The 21,314-nt window shown below is 37.2% G+C and overlaps 1 protein-coding gene across 2 annotated transcripts in view; it reads right to left on the bottom strand.

Moving 5' to 3' along the window:
* The window catches only part of LKAAEAR1 (LKAAEAR motif containing 1), a 163,788-nt gene that overhangs the window by 85,981 nt on the left and 56,493 nt on the right, over window positions 1-21,314 (bottom strand). For both annotated transcript variants that reach the window (XM_053710062.1, XM_053710140.1), the window contains exon 2: window positions 4,625-4,980. In XM_053710062.1, coding sequence (XP_053566037.1) covers window positions 4,625-4,945 — 321 coding nt within the window. In that variant the 5' untranslated portion in view covers window positions 4,946-4,980. The remainder of the gene's footprint in view (window positions 1-4,624; window positions 4,981-21,314) is intronic.

The following is a 21,314-nucleotide window of genomic DNA, read 5'->3' as shown; positions in this document are numbered from 1 at the left end:
CACATTGTGGGTGAGATTATACTGTATATATAGCCTACTGCACATTATGGATGAGATTATAATGTAAATATGGCCTGCGGCTGCTGCACATTATAGATGAGATTATAGTGTAAATATGGCCTGCTTTACATATTGGGTGAGATTATAGTGTAAATATGGCCTGCTTTACATATTGGGTGAGATTATACTGTAGATATGGCCTGCTTTACATATTGGGTAAGATTATACTGTAAATATGGCCTGCTGCACATTATAAGTGAGATTATACTATAAATATGGCCTGCGGCTTCTGTACATTGTGGGTGAGATTATACTGTAAATATAGCCTGCTGCACATTATGGATGAGATTATAATGTAAATATGGCCTGCGGCTGCTGCACATTATAGATGAGATTATAGTGTAAATATGGCCTGCTTTACATATTGGGTGAGATTATAGTGTAAATATGGCCTGCTTTACATATTGGGTAAGATTATACTGTAGATATGGCCTGCTGCACATTATAAGTGAGATTATACTATAAATATGGCCTGCTGCAGTAAGTATGCCTGGTATAAAGCTATATAAGAACTACCATTTTTCATTTTACAGAGCTCTATACATACAAATTATTCAACAAATTATGATGTATGTTCTGATCCACTGCCTGCCCAGTAATGTTTTTGCTCACACTCTAGTGCTGCAACCTACACAATAAAATAACAGTATAAGCAGGAGCTATAAATCTTCTGATAGAACTATAGCACCAACGAACAATACAAGGACATAGACTATAAAACTGAATGAGATTTTCAGGCTGACACTTCTGTGAATTATTCAGTTCGGAAAAACCTGATTGTTATATTCATAATTAAGCCCCTTTTTATATGCAGGTTTATTATTAATTTAAATAGTTTAGCATGAAAATGGGACACTGAAAAACAAGTTAAAACAGTTTACATTTAAGCATAAAATAATATTCTGTATACAAATCATACTGATATATTAGTGCTCATTGACTGACAGAAGCAAAACCTACAGCTGTATTAAGTCACTAGCTGAGAAGGATAATTCTCATAGCTATTTTGTTGATTACTTGCTAACATGGACAACACCTACAGCTATATTAAGGTTCACTGGCTAACAGGGACAATTCCCATAGCTATTAATTGCCAAAATTACAAGTTGTGCGCTAAACCGGGTGCGTAAATGAGCGGTGTCACACTCTCCATAGTGCTGCTATTACAAGTTACTGAAAAAACTTCTTTTGTTGTGCAGTATAGTGCGATAAGCTCCATACCGCACAAAACCCAAGGCCTGACTTGACGAGCTTGTTTTCCCCCATAGACATCAATAGAGAGAAAGTGTTAGAAAAAACTAACACCTGCGATCGCGGTAACACAATCCCCATTGATGTCTATGGGGAAAAGAAAGTTATGTAAAAACCTAACACCCTAACATAAATGCCTAGTCTAAATACCCCTAATCCGCCCCCAACCATCGCTGACAAAGTGATTAACCCCTAAACCGCCACCCCGCATCGCTAATACCTAAATAAACCTACTAACCCCTGAACCGCCGCCCCCCACATCGCTACTACTATAATAAATCTATTAACCCCTAAACCGCTGGCCCCCACATCGCTACTAATAAAATAAACCTATTAAGCCCTAAACCGCCGGTCCCCCACATCACTACTAATAAAATAAACCTATTAACCCCTAAACAGCCATCCCCCACAACGCAATAAACCTAATTAAACTATTAACCCCTAAACCGCTATCCCCCCCACAATGCAAATAACTAATTTAATCACTAAGCCCCCTAACCTAACACCCCTAAATTAACCCCAATTACATAAAATAAAAGAATACTAAGTTAAAATTAAAATAAAAAATCCTAACATTAATTTAAAAAAAAAAACAACTAAGATTAAATTAAAATAAATAAAATTACAAAAAATAAAACAACCTAAAATTACAGAAAAAAATAAACCAAATGATCAAAAAAAAAATTAAACCTAATCTAATACCCCTATAAAAATAAAAAAAGCCCTCTCAAAATAAAAACACCCCCTAATCTAACACTAATATACCAAGGGGCTATTGACAGCCTAGTGTTTTTATTTTGGGGGCGCTTTTTTGTTTTTATATGGGGTACTAAATTAGGTTTCATTTTTTATTTTTGATAATTTGGTTTATTTTTTTCTGTAAATGTAAACGTTTTTATAGTTTGTAATTTTAGATTTATTTATTTTAATTTAATCTTAGGTGTTTTTTTAAGTAATGTTAGGATTTTTTATTTTAAGTTTAACAGTATTTTTTATTTGATGTAATTGGGGTTAATTTAAGGGGTGTTAGGTTAGAGGGCTTAGTGAATAAATTAGTTATTTGCTTTGTGAGGGGATGGCGGTTTTTGTGGTTAATAGTTTAATTATGTTTATTGCAATGTGGGGGGTGGTGATTAAGGGGTTAATAATTTTATTAGGTTTATTGTGTTGTGGGGGGTGGCTGGCCCCCACAACGCAATAAAACTAATTAAACTATCAACCCCTAAACTGCCATTCCCCTACAATGTAAATAACTAATCTAATCACTAAGCCCCTAAATTAACCCCAATTACATAAAATAAAAAAATACTAAATTAAAATTAAAATAAAAAATCCTAACATTAATTTAAAAACCCCCTAAGATTAAATTAAAATAAATAAATCTAAAATTACAAAAAATAAAAAAAGTCTAAAAAAACAGAAAAAAATAAACCAAATTATCAAAAATAAAAAATTAAACCTAATCTAATACCCCTATAAAAATAAAAAATCCCCCCAAAATAAAAACACCCCCTAATCTAACACTAAGCTACCAATAGCCCTTAAAAGGGCCTTTTGTAGGGCATTGCCCTAAGCTAAACAGCTTTTACCTCAAAAAATACTAAGTCCCCGCTAGCAGTAAAACCCCCCACCCACCAAACCCCCCAAAATAAAAAAAATCTAACACTAAAAAAACCTAAGCTACCCATTGCCCCTAAAGTAGGGTGACCATATTGCCGCTTTAAAAAGAGACACATATGAAAAATACATACAGTATGTCAGGTCTGTTTAAAGAAATGTTTTGTATAAGAACCCTGACATACGTATTTTTCATATGTGTTCCTTTTTAAAGCGGCAATATGGTCACCCTACCCTAAAGGGGCATTTGTATGGGCATTGCCCTTAAAAGGGGTTAATTTAGGGGGTGTTAAGTTAGGGGGCTTAGTGATTAAATTAGTTATTTGCGTTGTGGGGATTGGGGTTTAAGGGTTAATAGTTTAATTAGGTTTATTGCATTGTGGGGGATGGCAGTTTAAGGGTAAATAGGTTTATTTTATTAGTAGCAACATGGGAGAGTTGCGTAAAGGCTAAAATGCCAGCGGTAAAGCCATACTGACGCGACTTGTAATACGGGAGACCGGCATATTCCGCGCACAATGGCCAATTTTTCAGCGGTATTGCCGTACCGCAAAACTTGTAATTTTGCTGAATGATTGCTGCTGTCAGGGAGATATCTTACAGTTATTTTAATAGTCACTGGTTGTCAGGGACAACTTCCATAGATAGATTAATGATCATTGGCTAACAAGGACAACTAACAGTTTTACGAACAATCATTGGCTGTCAGGAAAAAGTTCCATTGTTAAAATATTGGTTATTGGCTGACAGGGACAGCTGCCAGAGCTATTTCTGGTTGCTAGCTAATGGGACAATGCCTATAGCTATACTTACAACCACTGGCTGACAGGGACAACCTATATTCCTATAATGATGGTCACTGGCTGACAAGAACAAGCTAAAGTTATGTTTGTGGTCACTGGCTGACAGGTCATGTCTACAAGGGACAAAAATCACAGCTTTGAAATGCTTGTTAATAAAGAGAAACCATACCCCATAACACTGTAAAGATGTTAAGGCATCATTTAAAGAAAGTGGGAAACAAAAATAACTATTTGAGCTACAATATTTGCAATCCATGGACATTTTGTATTTTACAACAATCATAAAAAAATCACTTTATCAAAGGAAAAATAAAATAATACAAATGGATTTTAAAAATGACTTATTTTCATTAATACTTATAGAGCTATTTTTCCTTTGCTCCGTTTTTTGCCAGTTCTCTACTGAGAGAAATACGTAATCCAATCCTGTGATTGCTTTCAACCATTTAATTCAAAAATCTGTCACTCAAGTGTAAGCACTCGGGTAAAGCTTCATTGGCTTACAGATTTCCAATAAACATGATAAACCTGTGCTTGTCTTGACATAATGAAACTGATTCAAATTTAACTAAAAGCATGAAGGCCTCTAGGGAAAACCATTAGTGATGTATATTTATTGCAGGTCACATCTAAAAGGGCAGCCCTTGCATATTATATGTTATTATCTCTGGTCTGGTTACTATTCATGGAGGTAAATGAATAAAAGAGGGGAAAAAAGTTTTGTATTTCAGATTGTGTCTAGAGAGATAATGAACAGTTTGCTCTAAAAATACATTACAAACTTATTAGATCTTTGGTATTGTTATATTATATTCTTCTAACTACAATGATCTGTACAACCTTGGTTAAGAGGTCAGCAAGTTCCCTTTATATACATTAGAGGAATGGCTTACTCTCATGCACTGGAAGCGAAATCTCATTAGACGTATGCGGCTTCGTGCCTCTGCGGCTTTCAGCTGCCCTATCACTTTGGCTTGTTTTTCTTGCTCGGGGTCCTGCGTCTTCCTAGATGGCTCACTGTAGGACTTCAATGCATGCTCTTTCAACCGAGTTTGAGTAAGGTGTAGCGAGGCCTCCACTTCTTTGCTGGGCTGCTCATAAGCCAAGTATCTTGCTTTCTGCACAGAAACCATCTTTTTCATATCTCCTTGAGCTATAGGTTTACTTTTTTTAGCAGCAAATTTTTCATTACGATCACTGTTTCCAGAAGCCATAGTCACCAAGATCCCGAGCAAGAGGAAGATAAAACCTAAAAAAAAGAATAACAGGTGATTGTTATTTTGTGGTAACTGAAGCACTGTAGTATTCTGTCTAGAAATATGAACACAGCCAATTATAGGCTAGATTACAAGTGGCACACAATCGTGAGATCGCTGTGTTTTTTGCCCTCGAATCCATATAACAAGTGGCGTAGTGTTTAAATTACAGCAAATTCATTTGTGTGTACGCGCAAGCAATTTACTCTCCCCATATTTTTTTAACACAATCGCATTTTATGCTCAATCTTTTTACGTGACTTGAAAGTTTGCGTAAAGACTGCACTAAACTATACTATTAAACCCTAAACCGCCACCCCCCACATTGCAAAGTACTCCGCTACACTATTAATCCCTAAACTGACAACCCCACATCGCAAACGACTCTACTACACTATTAAACCCTAAAAGGCCACACCGCCATATCAAAAACTTCTCTGCTACACTATTTACCCCTAAACCGCCACACCCCTCATCACAAACTGCCCCGCTACACTATTAACCCCTAATAACGTAACACCCCCACAATGCAAACTCTCTGCTACACTATTAACCCATAAATCGCCACACCCCCACATCGCAAACTACCCCCTAACTTCCTAACAGCTAAATCCCTAACCTAACACCCCTAAGTTGCAAACCCCAACATTACATACAGAAAGAAACTAAACAATGACTGAAAATAAAAAACCGAATGTTACATAAAATGAAAACAATTACCAAACATAAAAAACCCAGTTATACCTATTCTAAAATCAAAGCCCCCCTTAAAAAACCCACCCCAAAATAAAAAAACCCCAATACTAACACTAAAAGTTACTATAGCATTGGCCCTTAGAAGGGCTTTTTGTAGGTAATTGCCCTAAAACAATTTAGCTCTTTTTCACAAAAAAATACATCCCCATTCTACAATAAAAGTTACCCCCAACCCCTAGGTTGGCGATCACGTAGGAGCCGGATTCAAGTTGGGTGAGTACCATCTTTGGGGTTTAGTGGTGGGCTTTTATTGGGTTGGTGTTTTTTCGTTTTTTTAGGATAGGTTTTGTTTTTACAATAGTTTTTTTTTTATATTGGGGAGCAAAAGAGCTTTAGGGCACTGCTTTACATACATATACATGTTTAGACATGTATATGTAGGTATTGCTATGTTAAAGCCCATTGCTTGCCTTTTTATTTCTAACACCTGAGATCTCATATCTTATAACTTTTTTGTGCAATTTAAAATATTTATATTGTTTGTTAGATGGTGTTATTATGAGTGTATGTGTACTTTGTAATGTTTTTTTTTATGTGTTTTGTGACAATTTTTTGTTTTGCGAAAGTTAACCAGAGCTCTGTGGAATGAGCTGATACGAGGAGCATTAACTTGAATTTCACTCAAGCGATTGAGGCCCATTTATCAAGCTCCGGATGGAGCTTGAGGGTCCGTGTTTCTGGCGAGCAAGTTATGACCGCTGCTCCATAACCCTGTCCGCTTGCTCTGAGCAGACGGACACACATCGCCGAAAATCAACCCGATCGAGTACCAGAGCTCTGTGGAATGAGCTGATACGAGGAGCATTAACTTGAATTTCACTCAAGCGATTGAGGCCCATTTATCAAGCTCCGGATGGAGCTTGAGGGTCCGTGTTTCTGGCGAGCGAGTTATGACCGCTGCTCCATAACCCTGTCCGCTTGCTCTGAGCAGACGGACACACATCGCCGAAAATCAACCCGATCGAGTACGATCGGGTTGATTGACACCTCCCTGCTGGCGGCTGATTGGCCGCAAATCTGCAGGGGGCAGCGTTGCACCAGCAGCTCACAAGAGCTGCTGGTGCAATGCTGAATACGGAGAGCGTATTGCTCTCCGCATTCAGCAAGGTCTGGCAGACCTGATCTGCACTCTTGGATCAGGTCAGCCAGACCTTTGATAAATATCCCCTATAGTGTTTACTTTCAACTTGTAAAAACCTGACGCGCACAAACTCCCGCACACAAACACGTAACTGTTAGTGCTCCACTAGTAATCTGTTCCTAAATTTGCAACTCTTATCTTGTGTAACACAGAGCACAGTTTTTCCACCTTCAAGTGGATTTTATCTGAAGACATAAGCATTTTCTCCTTAAAGCGTATCTAGTTATTTATTGTTCAATTTCACAAATAGCATGTGAAATGTTTCATTTGAAGGTTTAACACAGCCACGGTGTTTTAAACATAACTATTTTTCAAGTTTATCTTTCATTGTTCAGTGTTGTGCAAAGAGTGAGCAAGGATTAGCAGTTGTGTCACTAGGGTTGGTGTCACCTGGGTCGGTAAGTTATGGTGTCATCCCCACCCCCCATCCCCCAGTAATGTGTTTTTTTTTTTTTACTGCAAGAAGAGGATTTCATAGAAAAGGCAAACTTCTCCAATGGACAGAAAGCAGACACGCACAAACACAAAAACACAGGCACACACACATACAAACACACACAAAAACACTCAGACACACACACAAAAACTCAGACACACACACATACAAAATATGTAAACTCTACTGCATTAATTATAAAGCTCATGCCTAGAACTGCTCCCTGGCTCAGCAGAGCATCAAATGAAAGATAAACAGTGACTCTAAAATTAAATCACTAAAGAAAAGGTTTAGGCACGCAAACTATGAAAATTCTGCTCTCTGACTCCAAGTCTGTCAGTGCACAGTCCCGGACCGCGTGCCTACCGCTTCTTATGGCCAATTACCTCTGCTCTCTGCCCACCCCCAGAAACCCTGCCAGCCCTCCCCTCCTACCTCTTCAGTGTGCACTTAGTGTACCGTAACCATACCAGTCTGGTGGGCATCATACGTGGCTCCTTCACTTTAGAGACAGTGTCAGACAGTCATGCGGTCAGGTGCCAGGCATCCCCCTCACGATTTCCTGGTTCCCGTTTAGAGAGACAGCACAGCAGTGAGTGACTCCACTGCTCCACACGTCACTAAGCAGTGAGCACAGATAGGCAGGCAGGTTTATTCTAGCAGCGCAACTTCGCAAGCCCCACAACATTCATAGCGAAATTGGGCACGGGAGGAGCAAAGTAGAAACAAGCAAAAGCAGCCGGGAAAACTATTTGTGGAAATTGCGGTGCGGGCTTAAGGGGCAAAATAAATTAAAGGGACAATCAAGTCCAAAAAAAACTTTCATGACTTAAATAGGGAATGTAATTTTAAACAACTTTCCAGTTTACTTTTATCACCAAATTTGCTTTGTTCTTTTGGTATTCTTAGTTGAAAGCTAAATCTAGGAAGGCTCATATGATAATTTCTAAGCCTCTAATCACATGTTTTTGTATTTACTTTTCACAACAGGGGAGAGCTAGTTCCTGTATGCCATATAGATAACATTGTGATCACGCCTGTGAATTGTGGCAGACACTGCACTAATTGGCTAAAATGAAAGTCAATAGATAATAAATAAAATGTCATGTGATCAGGCTGTCAGAATATGCTTAGATACAAGGTAATCACAGAGCTAAAAGGTATATTAATATAACCGTGGTGGATGTGCAAAACTGGGGAATGATTAATAAAAAGATTATCTATCTTTTAAAACAACAAAAATTCTGATGTTGACTGTCCCTTTAAGGGCTAGATTTATCAACGCTGAGGCGTACAGGGGCGCTTATACGCGCCCCTGTACGCCTCAGCTCGCCTATGGCGGTGCGAAATTAACCGCAGGTAATTAACATTGCACACGAGCGCAATTTTGTGCTCGCGCGCAATCCCGCCCCCTGCCCACGCACAGCCAATCACGCGTGGGCAGGAGCTGTCAATCTCCTCGGTCGGATTCGACCGAGGAGATTGAATTTCGGCACAATAGAGGTGTCGAAGATGTTAGGGAAGCAGTGGTCTAGTGACCGCTGCTTGATAAATCTCGGCGAGCAAGTTCTTGAGAGAACTTGCAGCCGAAGAGGCTTGATAGTGTGTCTACAACTTCCCCAGTCACACTAATGTTCAAAACTGCTGGCACCTCTAATAAAAAATATATGCCTCTCTCATTGTATTTCTTTGAATTTCAATAAAAAAAAAATAAAAAAAATTTATTGCCGGTAGTGTCAGCCCTGGAGGGTGTCACCCGGGTGCGGTGCACACCCCCCTAGTGACGCCACTGAGGATTAGTTTAAAGCTGTATTAAATCCAAAGTGTTTATGCCTTCAAAAACTATAAATTAAAACCTATAACATTCTAAACAAAGGTTGATAAAACCTAATTCGAGATACTTGGAACCTAACAATTGTGGGCTTAGTAATTACACATTTTGCTTCATTTTAAGGTCTGCAATATAAACATGCTCTTCGCTTTGTTCAGTCAACCATGGCCAATTACAAAAAGTTGTTCTAGAAAAAAAAGCTGCAAGAAATTATCTTCACTAAGAAATGTGTTTAGTGATTGCCAAAGGAAATTAGGAATGAGCTGCTAGGGAAATGAACGCTTTTCTACTACATATGTTTGAGAATTCCCTTGGGATGCCTTTAAATAGTCTTGTTTTCTTGATTCAGGACATGCTGGAAGGATTGCTTGTTTTATAGGAGCTGCTGTAGATTTGCAAATTCCTTATTCAGGGTTAAGCCATCTCTATTTAGAAACTGAGATTCTCAGGCATTCTGCTCCCCTGGGTATTGAGGCTGAGCCTGCTAAATACTCAGTATCTCTAACAGGCAAAATGTGTGTAAAACACAGAAGGAAAAGAACTTTCTGATGTATCACAAAACAGAAAGACCTGAGAGCAGCCAAACTAACTGAATGGCAGGCGGGATACTTAATCTTAATCAGCTTCTCACAGGAGATAAAGGGAAAATTGCAATCTGAAACGGAGTTACCTATATCAGTGATGGCGAACCTTGGCAATCCAGATGTTTCAGAACTACATTTCCCATGATGCTCAACTCGACTTCAGAGTGTCTGAGCATCATGGGAAATCTAATTCTGAAACATCTGGAGTGCCAAAGTTCGCCATCACTGACCTATATGCTTCAGCTGTTGTGCAGTGATTCCCAAACATTTCAGTAACATGGCCCCCTTTAAACAAACAAACAAACAATTCAACTCCATTTTTCCAGCTAAACTGAATGTTTATAAATTACTTCTGCATAGATATACATAGTTATGATCTTATAAGGGATTTATCTGCTATATTAGAATAGTCAAATCACACATTATCAGATGTGATGTGACACATTGTTTGGAGTCTGTTCTAAGCGTAAGCATTTTAAACCTAAAATCTAAAAACAAATTGTGTGATAATCAAACCTGATTTTAATAAAAAAAGTTTACATTTTAAGCAATTCCTTAAAGGGACATTATAGTGCAAAAAATACATACTCTGTTTTTTTTAAAACATACAATTTTTTTTAACTACTACTTGGAATTTTATGTGCTTAACTCTTACAAAGAGGTTAGATACACAATTAAAGTGCCACTCGGGTACAACAAAAAACTGCTGGTCCCCACAGAATATTGCTGGTGAACCTACTAGCAGCGGCACACACCTGACAATCAGTTCAAGAGCTGCTGTGTTTGTGGCTCTCTAGCAGTGAGCAGTGCTAATGAATTAGAGTATGTCATTCTTACATTACAATGTCTCTTTAAAGGGACATGAAACACACATTTTTCTTTCATGATTTAGGTAGAACATACAATTTTAAACAACTTTCCAGTTTACTTCTATTATCAAATGTGATTAATTATCTTGGTATCATTTGTTAAAGGAGCAGCAATGCAATATTTGTTTCTAACTGAATGACAATCGGTATATATATATGCAGCCACCAATCGGCATCTAGACCCTAGGATGTTTGATGCTCCTGAGTTTTCCTAGATAAACCTTTCAGCACAGGATATCAAGAGAAGGATGAAAATTAAATAATATAAGTAAATTGCAAAGTTGTTTAAAATTGTATGCTCTGTCTAAATCTAATTATGACTTTACTGTCCCTTTAACTAATGTCACTGCAGGTTTGGTGTATGTCTAAAAGATACAAATTTCTGTCACTTTATGCATCTTGAATTGTTTGTTTTACATTTAACTAAAACTGCTTAGTTAAGTAACTACAGTTTCCTAAAAAGTATACGTCCAGATTAGGAGTTTTGCGGTAAGAGGGGTGCGTTGCTAACTTGCACATTATTGTCACCGCTCACTTCCCTACAGAGCTGGTATTACAGGTTTTTATAAATCAGGCAAGAAGTGAGCGTAGAGCAAAATTGAGCTCCATACCGCACTCCAATACCAGCGCTGCTTACGTCAGCGGTGAGCTGGTTGTACGTGCTTGTGCACAATTTCCCCATAGACCTCAATGGGGAGAGTCGGCTGAGAAAAAGTCTAACACCTGCAAAAAAGCAGCGTTTAGCTCAGTAACGCAGCCCTATTGATTCCTATGGGGAAACACATTTTATGTTTACACCTAACACCCTATGTCAAGGTATATGTAAGGTTAATAAATATATATATTTTAATCATATATTGTAAGGCTATGCAATACAATTATATTCATTCAGATCTGACTGGTCAGTAGAAATGATTCATTTCTATCAGACAAACTGACTTCAAACATGTTTAATTCTCCCCCACTTTTTCAATTACACAGGGAACTCATAAAGATTACTTTAACCCCTTAGTGACCAGAGCACTTTTCCATTTGTTGACCGTTTGGGACCAAGGCTATTTTTACATTTCTGCGGTGTTTGTGTTTAGCTGTAATTTTCCTCTTACTCATTTACTGTATCCACACATATTATATACCGTTTTTCTCGCCATTAAATGGACTTTCTAAAGATACCATTATTTTCATCATATCTTATAATTTACTATTAAAAAAATTATAAAATAAGAGGAAAAAATGGAAAAAAAACATTTTTTTCAAACTTTGACCCCCAAAATCTGTTGCACATCTACAACCACCAAAAACACCCATGCTAAATAGTTTCTAAATTTTGTCCTGAGTTTAGAAATACCCAATGTTTACATCTTCTTTGCTTTTTTTGCAAGTTATAGGGCACTAAATAAAAGTAGCACTTTGCTATTTCCAAACCACTTTTTTTCAAAATTAGCGCTAGTTACATTGGGACACTGATATCTTTCAGGAATCCCTGAATATCCCTTGACATGTATATATATATATATATATTTTTAGAAGACATCCCAAAGTATTGATCTAGGCCTATTTTGGTATATTTCATGCCACCATTTCACCGCCAAATGCGATCAAATAAAAAATTTTTTTCACTTTTTCACAAATTTTTTCACAAACTTTAGGTTTCTCACTGAACTTATTTACAAACAGCTTGTGCAATTATTGCACAAATGGTTTTAAATGCTTCTCTGGGACCCCCTTTGTTCAGAAATAGCAGACATATATGGCTTTTACGTTGCTTTTTGGTAATTCGAAGGCCGCTAAATGCCACTGCGCACCACATGTGTATTATGCGCAGCAGTGAAGGGGTTAATTAGGGAGCATGTAGGGAGCTTGTAGGGTTAATTTTAGCTTTAGTGTAGTAAACAACCCCAAGTATTGATCTAGGCCCATTTTGGTATATTTCATGCCACCATTTCACCGCCAAATGCGATCAAATTAATAAAAACTTTAAATATTTCACAATTTTAGGTTTCTCACTGAAATTATTTATAAACAGCTTGTGCAATTATGGCACAAATTGTTGTAAATGCTTCTCTGGGATCCCCTTTGTTCAGAAGTAGCAGACATATATGGCTTTGGCGTTGCTTTTTTGGTAGTTAGAAGGTCGCTAAATGCCGCTGCGCATCACACGTATATTATGTCTAGCAGTGAAGGAGTTAATTAGGTAGCTTGTAGGGAGCTTGCAGGTTTAATTTTAGCTTTAGTGTAGAGATCAGCCTCCCACCTGACACATCCCACCCCCTGATCCCTCCCAAACAGCTCCCTTCCCTCCCCCACCCGACAATTGTCCCCGCCATCTTAAGTACTGGCAGAAAGTCTGCCAGTACTAAAATAAAAGTTTTTTTGGGGGTTTTAAGTTTTTTTAAAAAAAATAAAAAATTGTCTGCTGTGTAGGACCCCCCTTAGCCCCCAACCTCCCTGATCCCCCCCAAACAGCTCTTTAACCCCCCCCCTCTGCCTTTATTGTGCAGCATATTGGGTACTGGCAGCTGTCTGCCAGTACCCAGTTTGAAAAATAATAATGCATTTAAATTTTTTTATTTTATTAAATATGTTCTTTATTTCTGTAGTGTAGCTGCCCCCCCTCAACATCCAACCCCCCACCCTCTCCCAGATGCATTGATTTTCAAATCCCACCCTCCCCAGTCCTCTCTCCCACCCTCCAGATCTACAGCATATTGATGCTGAAACAGATCTCACGTGCACGCGCCCGCCCGTGCACGCGCCTGTGCACACGCACGCACCCGCACAAGATCCCTCCCCCCTCCTCCACCAATGACTGCCCACCCGCCTCCTTGGATGAGCTCCCACCCACCAACGATAACGGCCATCGATAGCCGATGCAGAGAGGGCCACAGAGTGTGTGATTGCCTGGGAACTATTATTAAAAGACAGCATTCTGATACCTAGATCAGGATACATGCCCATATATGGGCTTCCTCCAATGGAGATGCCGATCCGTCTGAAGAGATGTGAAAAATGCAAGCATTTTCCAAAAGGGACTGATAATTAGCACAGATTTGTTGAGTGACTCATGCTGTGTGGCTACTAACACTGGAATATACAAAATGTTAAATATTGCGTCTGGGTTAAGATAACACAGAGAAAGCACATGGCTTACACTGTGATTTCAAAACAACTGTATTTAGACTTTAAGTAAAATTAAATACATTTTGAAGAAGAAATAATGCCAATAGCCCATATATGTATATATATGTTGAAATAGTACGTTTTATATTAAATAAATAATTGCTGCAGTTAATAGATATATGAAAAATAGATTCAAGCTGTAATAATCCCATTATTTAATTATATGTAACATAATTTTTCTATTTTTCAGATGGAATGCCTGCATGGGATATCTGAATCATGTCATATGATTATATACACTAGATGTTTTTGAAAGCTTAAACACAACTCTGAAAACATTTTAGATGTATAAATGCCATTAATTTCAGAAACAGGACACATTATTTTAATATAATATACTCTATTTCATATCAAAATGATCAGAAAATTCATAAGATATTACTTATCCAAAACAAATATTGTGAGTAGTTGTTGCAGTAAATTATGATAAAATGAATAACCATTTCATAGAAATACTGAATTAAGTGTAAAATGTTTAGAAATAGTATTGCATGTATTGCTGTGTTGTGCTGTCTGCTGCCACCTAGTGTTATGATGCGAAATTGCAGCCATGAGATGATTGGTTGTTGCAAGGATGCATTTCCTTGACAACATACTTTGCCAAGTAAACCAATCCATGTTCAGTTGCAAAGAACCAATCCGAGACAAGGCTTCCGTGGGCGTTTCCAATACTCACCAATGACTGATAATGATCAAGAAAGGGGAGGGGTGAAATCAGATGATTTAACCCCAAGCATAGAGACTGATAGGGGTGGCTGGCTAATCCTGAAGGAATAACTACTGTGGTTATTATTAAAGCACACAACTACTGTTGGACTCCATATGCAATATCCCCAATTTTGAATTTCTGAGGTGAAATTGGATCTGTTGAGAAACACTGGAAACTGGATATCGACTGGTTTATTCTGTAAAGTATACAAGGTTATTGGTAAGATAAGTTATATGCATAGTCACTACAGTTAAATTATAATAAGCAGATTTAAGGAAATAGTTTATATTTCAAGTTAGCATTTCATAGCCTATGTATTGTTAAACTAATCCCAATCTTAAATTGTTTATCTATGCAAATATATAATAATAATTCAGAAGTGTATATTGTATTATTGTTTAAATTTGTATCTGGTAGACTAAGTAACCTATCTGTGAAAGTTCTGATGTTTTAAATCAATATTGTATTAGGATTGTATTGCTTGGATGTTAAAAGCGAAAGATTTTAGTCTCATTGTAATATTTTAAATGCAGCTCTGAATGAAAGGTTGGTTTTAAAGAAAAAAAATTCTGGGTTTTATAAGAAGGATAGCATATCTTAATAGTTGGTTTTAACGTATATAATATTGTGTCATATTCTGGTATTGCAAATATATTTCAAAATGTTCATGGATATTAACTAAATAAAAGAATTCAGGTATTTATATTAATTGTATGGTTTCTAGTAGATGCATGTTGGTTAAGGGTTTCTATTTTTAAGGATAATTATTATTTGTATTGTGTTATAACCCTGCCATAAGCTGATGTATTATTTGGAGAGCACTACTTAGATTTTCATAAATATACTGACACCTAACATGAACCCCAAGTCTAAACACCCCTAATCTTACACTTATTAACCCCTAATCTGCCACCCCCAACATCGCCGACACCTAGATTATACTTATTAACCCCTAATCTGCCGCTACGTACATCGCTGCCACTATAATAAACATATTAGCTCCTAAACCACTGCACTCCCGCATTGCAAAGACTAGTTAAATATTATTAACCCCTAATCTGCTGCCCCTAACATCGCTGCCACCTACCTACATTTATTAACCCCTAATCTGCCGCCCCCCCAACGTCGCCGCCACTATGCTAAAGTTATTAACCCCTAAACCTAAGTCTAACCCTAACATCCCCTAACTTAAATATAATTAAAATAAATCTAAATAAAACCGACTATTAATAACGAAATAATTCCTATTTAAAACTAAATACAAACTTACCTGTGAAATAAACCCTAAACTAGCTACAATATAACTAATAGTTACATTGTATCTATCTTAGGATTTATTTTTATTTTACAGGCAAGTTTGTATTTATTTTAACTAGGTAGAATAGTTACTAAATAGTTATTAACTATTTAATAACTACCTAGCTAAAATAAATACAAATTGACCTGTAAAATAAAACCTAACCTGCCTTACAATAAAACCTAACCTTACCCTACAATTAAATAAATTACCTAAATTAAATTCAATTAACTAAATTCAATACAATTAGCTAAATTACAAAAAACCCCACTAAATTACAGAAAATAAAATACAAATTACAAGATATTTAAACTAATTACACCTAATCTAACATCCCTATCAAAATAAAAAAGCCCCCCCCCAAATAAAAAACCCCTAGCCTAAACTAAACTACCAATAGCCTTTAAAAGGGCCTTTTGTGGGGCATTGCCCCAAAAAAATCAGCTCTTTTACCTGTAAAAAAACAATACAAAGAACCCACCAACAGTAAAACCCACCACCCACACAACCAACCCCCCAAATAAAACCCTAACTAAAAAAAACTAAGCTCCCCATTGCCCTGAAAAGGGCATTTAGATGGGCATTGCTCTTAAAATGGCATTTAGCTCTTTTGCAGCCCAAACACCTAATCTAAAAATAAAACTCACTCAATATACCCTTAAAAAATCCTAACACTAACCCCTGAAGATCCACTTACAGTTTTGAAGAGCCGACATCCATCGTCAACGAAGCCGGGAGAAATCTTCATCCAAGCGGCAAGATGTCCTCAACGAAGTCGGCAGAAGTGGTCATCCAGATGGCATCTTCTATCTTCATCCATCCGGCACGGAGCGGGTCCATCTTCAAGACATCCGACATAGAGCATCCTCTTCTTCCGACGACTACCCGACGAATGAAGGTTCCTTTAAGTGATCCAAGATGGCGTCCCTTAGATTCCGATTGGCTGATAGAATTCTATCAGCCAATCGGAATTAAGGTTGAAAAAATCCTATTGGCTGATTGCATCAGCCAATAGGATTAAGCTTGCATTCTATTGGCTGTTCCAATTATTTATCATGTTTTGTTGCCTCACAACCTGGAATTAACATGGATTGTTTGAGGATTTGCATAATTTAATTTACAGAACATGCCCACAACTTTGAAGATGTTTTTTTTTTTTTTATTGTGAAGCAAACAACAAATAGGACAAAAAAAACAGAAAAAGTCAATGTGCATAACTATTCACCCCCCTAAAGTCAATACTTTGTAGAGCCACCTTTTGCGGCAATCACACCTCCAAGTCGCTTTGTATAAGTCTCTGTGAGCTTGCCACATCTTACCACTGGGATTTTTGCCCATTCCTCCTTGCAAAACTGCTCCAGCTCCTTCAAGTTGGATGGTTTGCGCTTGTGAAAAGCAATTTTTAAGTCTGACCACAGATTTTCTATTGGATTGAGGTCTGGGCTTTGACTAGGCCATTCCAGCACATTTACATGTTTCCCCTTAAACCACTCAAGTGTTGCTTTAGCAGTGTATTTGGGGTCATTGTCCTGCTGGAAGGTGAACCTCCGTTCTAGCCTCAAATCATGCACAGAGTGGTACAGGTTTTGCTCAAGAATATTCCTGTATTTAGCACCATCCATCTTTCCCTCAACTCTGACCAGTTTCCCAGTCCCGGCTGCTGAAAAACATCCCGTCAGCATGACACAGGATGGTGTTCTTTGGGTGATTTGATGTGTTGGGTTTACGTCAGATATAGCGTTTTCTTTGATGGCCGAAAAGTTCAATTTTAGTCTCATCAGACCAGAGCACCTTCCTCTATACATTTTTGGAGTCTCCCACATGCCTTTTCGCAAGCTCAAAACGTGCCATTTTGTTTTTTACAGAAAGTAATGGCTTTCTTCTGGCCACTCTGCCATAAAGCCCAACTCTGTGGAGCGTATGGCTTATTGTCGTCCTATGTACAGATACTCCAGTCTCTGCTGTGGAACTCTGCAGCTCCTCCAGGGTTACCCTAGGTCTCTGTGCTGCCTTTCTGCTTAATGCCCTCCTTGCCCGGTCCGTGAGTTTTGGTGGGCGTCCGTCTCTTGGCAGGTTATGATAGATTTGATGGTGCTCCTGGGGATCATCAAAGATTTGGAAACAGATGACATTACCATCCGTTGGAGAAACACAGTAACTCACCTACTTTGCCTAGGGAAACACTTTTACATACAGTCTAAATGTATAGAAGATTATCACTCAATTATTTTTTTATGGGAAGAATATTTAAATAAATAACCATAAAACGTCTCTGCCTATACATCCTACATAAAACCCATTATTAAGCAACACCTTCAAACTGCTGAGGAACTCACTACTTAAGCTTATAGAGATTACGGAAGCCATATTTTATGAAAGGTATCCCATTCTAGACGCAATTTTTGCTAAAATGGATACCACATGTCTGATAACTACTTACCTGTTAGAAATACTAATGCTAACATATACAATTCGTTCTTTGATCTGTACAATGCTTGTTTTGCTTTGAAAATTCTTTACCATGTATATGTTTATAGATCAATAAATATTTACAACTTAAAAAAAAAAAAGAAGAGTTCAATAAGACTGATGCCTATCATACTGCTTCATGAAATCACATACAACAGAAACATTATGGCCAAGAGGTACTAAAGATAGGCAGGTATGACAAAAAGCTATTCAGTGCCAGACAGGTGGCATGATGAAGAAGCAGGGTGGGGGCAGATTAATATTTCACAATATTAGAAAAAAATGTATTATTTATAAATGTTACTTAATCTACTAAAAGTACAAATTAATTACATAATTTAACATAAATTGATTTAATGATAATTTGTGAACAAAACATTGAAAACATTACATTTTAGCTAACGTTCACTTAATATTGACTTCAACTTTAGCCGAGATGGTCAGTAAAATAAGTCAGGTGGTGTGACCACTAAGGGCTAGGTTACAAGCGGCGCACTATGGACAAAAAAGGCATACTTTGAATATCACACCCGCGTTAACATCCTTACTTGCTTGCTAACCCGATCACGTTTTCTCAAGTGCGCTAACCCGACATGAAATATTAATATTTCACATTCCAATGTCCTTCACTTAGCAGAATATGTTCGATTTATTCTTAAATACATATTTCTATATATATCTGATAGGTTTCTGGTAAAATATATATCTAAACCTATATATATGATTATATATACGTATAGATATAAACATATATATATATATATATATATATATATATATATAAATATCTATTTAAAAACACTTAGAACATATTCCCATATGTGAAGAACATTGGAATGTGAAATATTTACAGTAAATACAAAGTTAAACACTTTATTAAATATGAATATTGCATAAATATGTTTTTTTCAAGTTTTCAGCTACTTTTCTGCAAAGGGTTCCAATACACATATGTATTTATAGGTTTATATCTGTATATATATATATATATGTCTGTAAATATACACATATAAATATATATGTACACACACATATGTATATCTATGTATTTCTATGTAAAGGCCCTTTTTTTTTCTAAAAACTGAGACCTCATATCTTTAAGCACTTTTTATGCATTTTTTTAAAAATATCTTTTATTAGAAAGTGTAACTGAACTTTTAAATGTATTTTTGATGTGTTTTGTGCAACGTTTTTGACTTGCGTAACAGTTAACCAGAGCTCTGAAGTCCCGCTATCCTGACATGCGTTAAACTCTACTGCACTCAAGCAAACATGTTTACTTTTAATTTGTAATGTGCACACTACTTCCGACGCACGCAAAGAGCCGCTATAAACCCTTTATTGCTCTTGCATAACAGTTATCGCAGCAACTCGTAATCTAGCCCTAATATAGGTCCTGGGAACAACACTGGTATTATAGTCAGGCTGGTTATTGCTGACTAGAACTATACGTAGGAATTCCTAGCAGATATGGAAAGGCAGGTACCGTAGAAAGGTAGCAGGCCAGCACTGAGCATAAACAACTGTCTAGGTGATCAAAGACCAACCAACCCTTATACAGCATCTCCAGTGTCCCAAGACAATGCTTAGCACACTGCCAAATCTATTTAAACAGAGAAAACGTACACGGTCCTTTGTAGATGTATGTACTAACTGGGAACTTGCAGCTCCAGCAGAAGCAGCAGATGCCAGTTGTCCCCTGAGGCAATGTGACACACTGTTTCCTACATACCCTTCTAACTTACTCACTGATGTGGATGCAACTATAGAAGACTCTTTTCAAAAGATGATCACCTCTCTTTATTGTAGTAATCTATTACTTTCTATCTTTGCAGACAGGAAAATGACAATGTAAATAGATGAATTACTTATTTATGTGATCTATGTTGCTATCTTAAATAACCATTAACAGCATTGTGCATGATTTCTGGGCAATAAAACTCAGCATAGGATATAGACACATCTAGTTATCCATTGTTTTAGAAGCTATCTAACTATGACATCACAGATGCTTTTCAGTGAGAAGAGGTGAGTGACAAGGAATTAGAGCAGTAGATTGAGACACCCAGTTATACTTCCTGACTGATGTAAGCATGAACTTTCATATATGTCCTGAAATATCAGTACTGAGTCATAGGAGCAGATGTTATGTCTGGTATGACAGTAAATAGATACTATTGATTTCTGTCAAGTATTTCACTATTAACTAATTGGTAGAGTTCAGTTAGAAATAGTCCCATTACCGATTTGTAGAAAATGATGTTTGATGCTGAGAGAGGAGGGGAAGACGGCTGTTATAGAAGAGATAAGGAAATAAAGTATCTGTTTTGACACAGCCTATACCACTTGCTCCCAAATATACTGCACTAAATACGGTATATAATTCCTGAGTTTGGCTGGCAGGTATTAAATCAAGCTGTACTACCTGGGGAAATCCTACACTGTTGTGTATAAGATTAACACATGGTGCCAGTTCAGTCATAATGTGTAAAGTGGTAATCTGTGATCATTATCTAAAAGGATATATTCTGTGTCACGTTTATTATGATTTACTGTCAACAACTTTTTGTTAAGGGCAATGATTACAGGCTATATTAACAAGCTGAACACAGCTGCTTGTGCGCGGTGCATTATTTTTCTCTCAGCCACACAGAATTAATAGTGTTTGATCTGGTATTACAAGTCGGTTACATTTTTGTAACCAAAGATTATTTTTTGAGTGCGTGTTCTATATATAGTTCACCATATATTTGCATGTCATCAGTTAAGTGTTACGCTGGCGTGCACAAATAAATTAGCAATGAAAGTATACACTAATACCACACTTGGGGGAAACAGGTCCTTTTTATAGTTGTCCACATGACTGTCATTTTTAACAGGAATCCGAACTACCAAACATTTGCAGGATCGTCACTGTTTGGTAGTTCTTCAAGTAGATTATTTTTATGCCTCCATCAGACATATTGTAACCATATTTAGTGAAGTTGCTACTAAAAAAAGTCTGAAGTAATAGGAGACTTAAAGCTTTATATTAGCACGGCCTGGGCTCTGTGAA

Source organism: Bombina bombina, chromosome 1 (assembly GCF_027579735.1).
Source record: "Bombina bombina isolate aBomBom1 chromosome 1, aBomBom1.pri, whole genome shotgun sequence".
Lineage (NCBI taxonomy): Eukaryota > Metazoa > Chordata > Amphibia > Anura > Bombinatoridae > Bombina > Bombina bombina.
The sequence above is the reverse complement of the archived record's forward strand: the minus strand, read 5'-3'. Positions and strand labels throughout refer to the sequence as shown.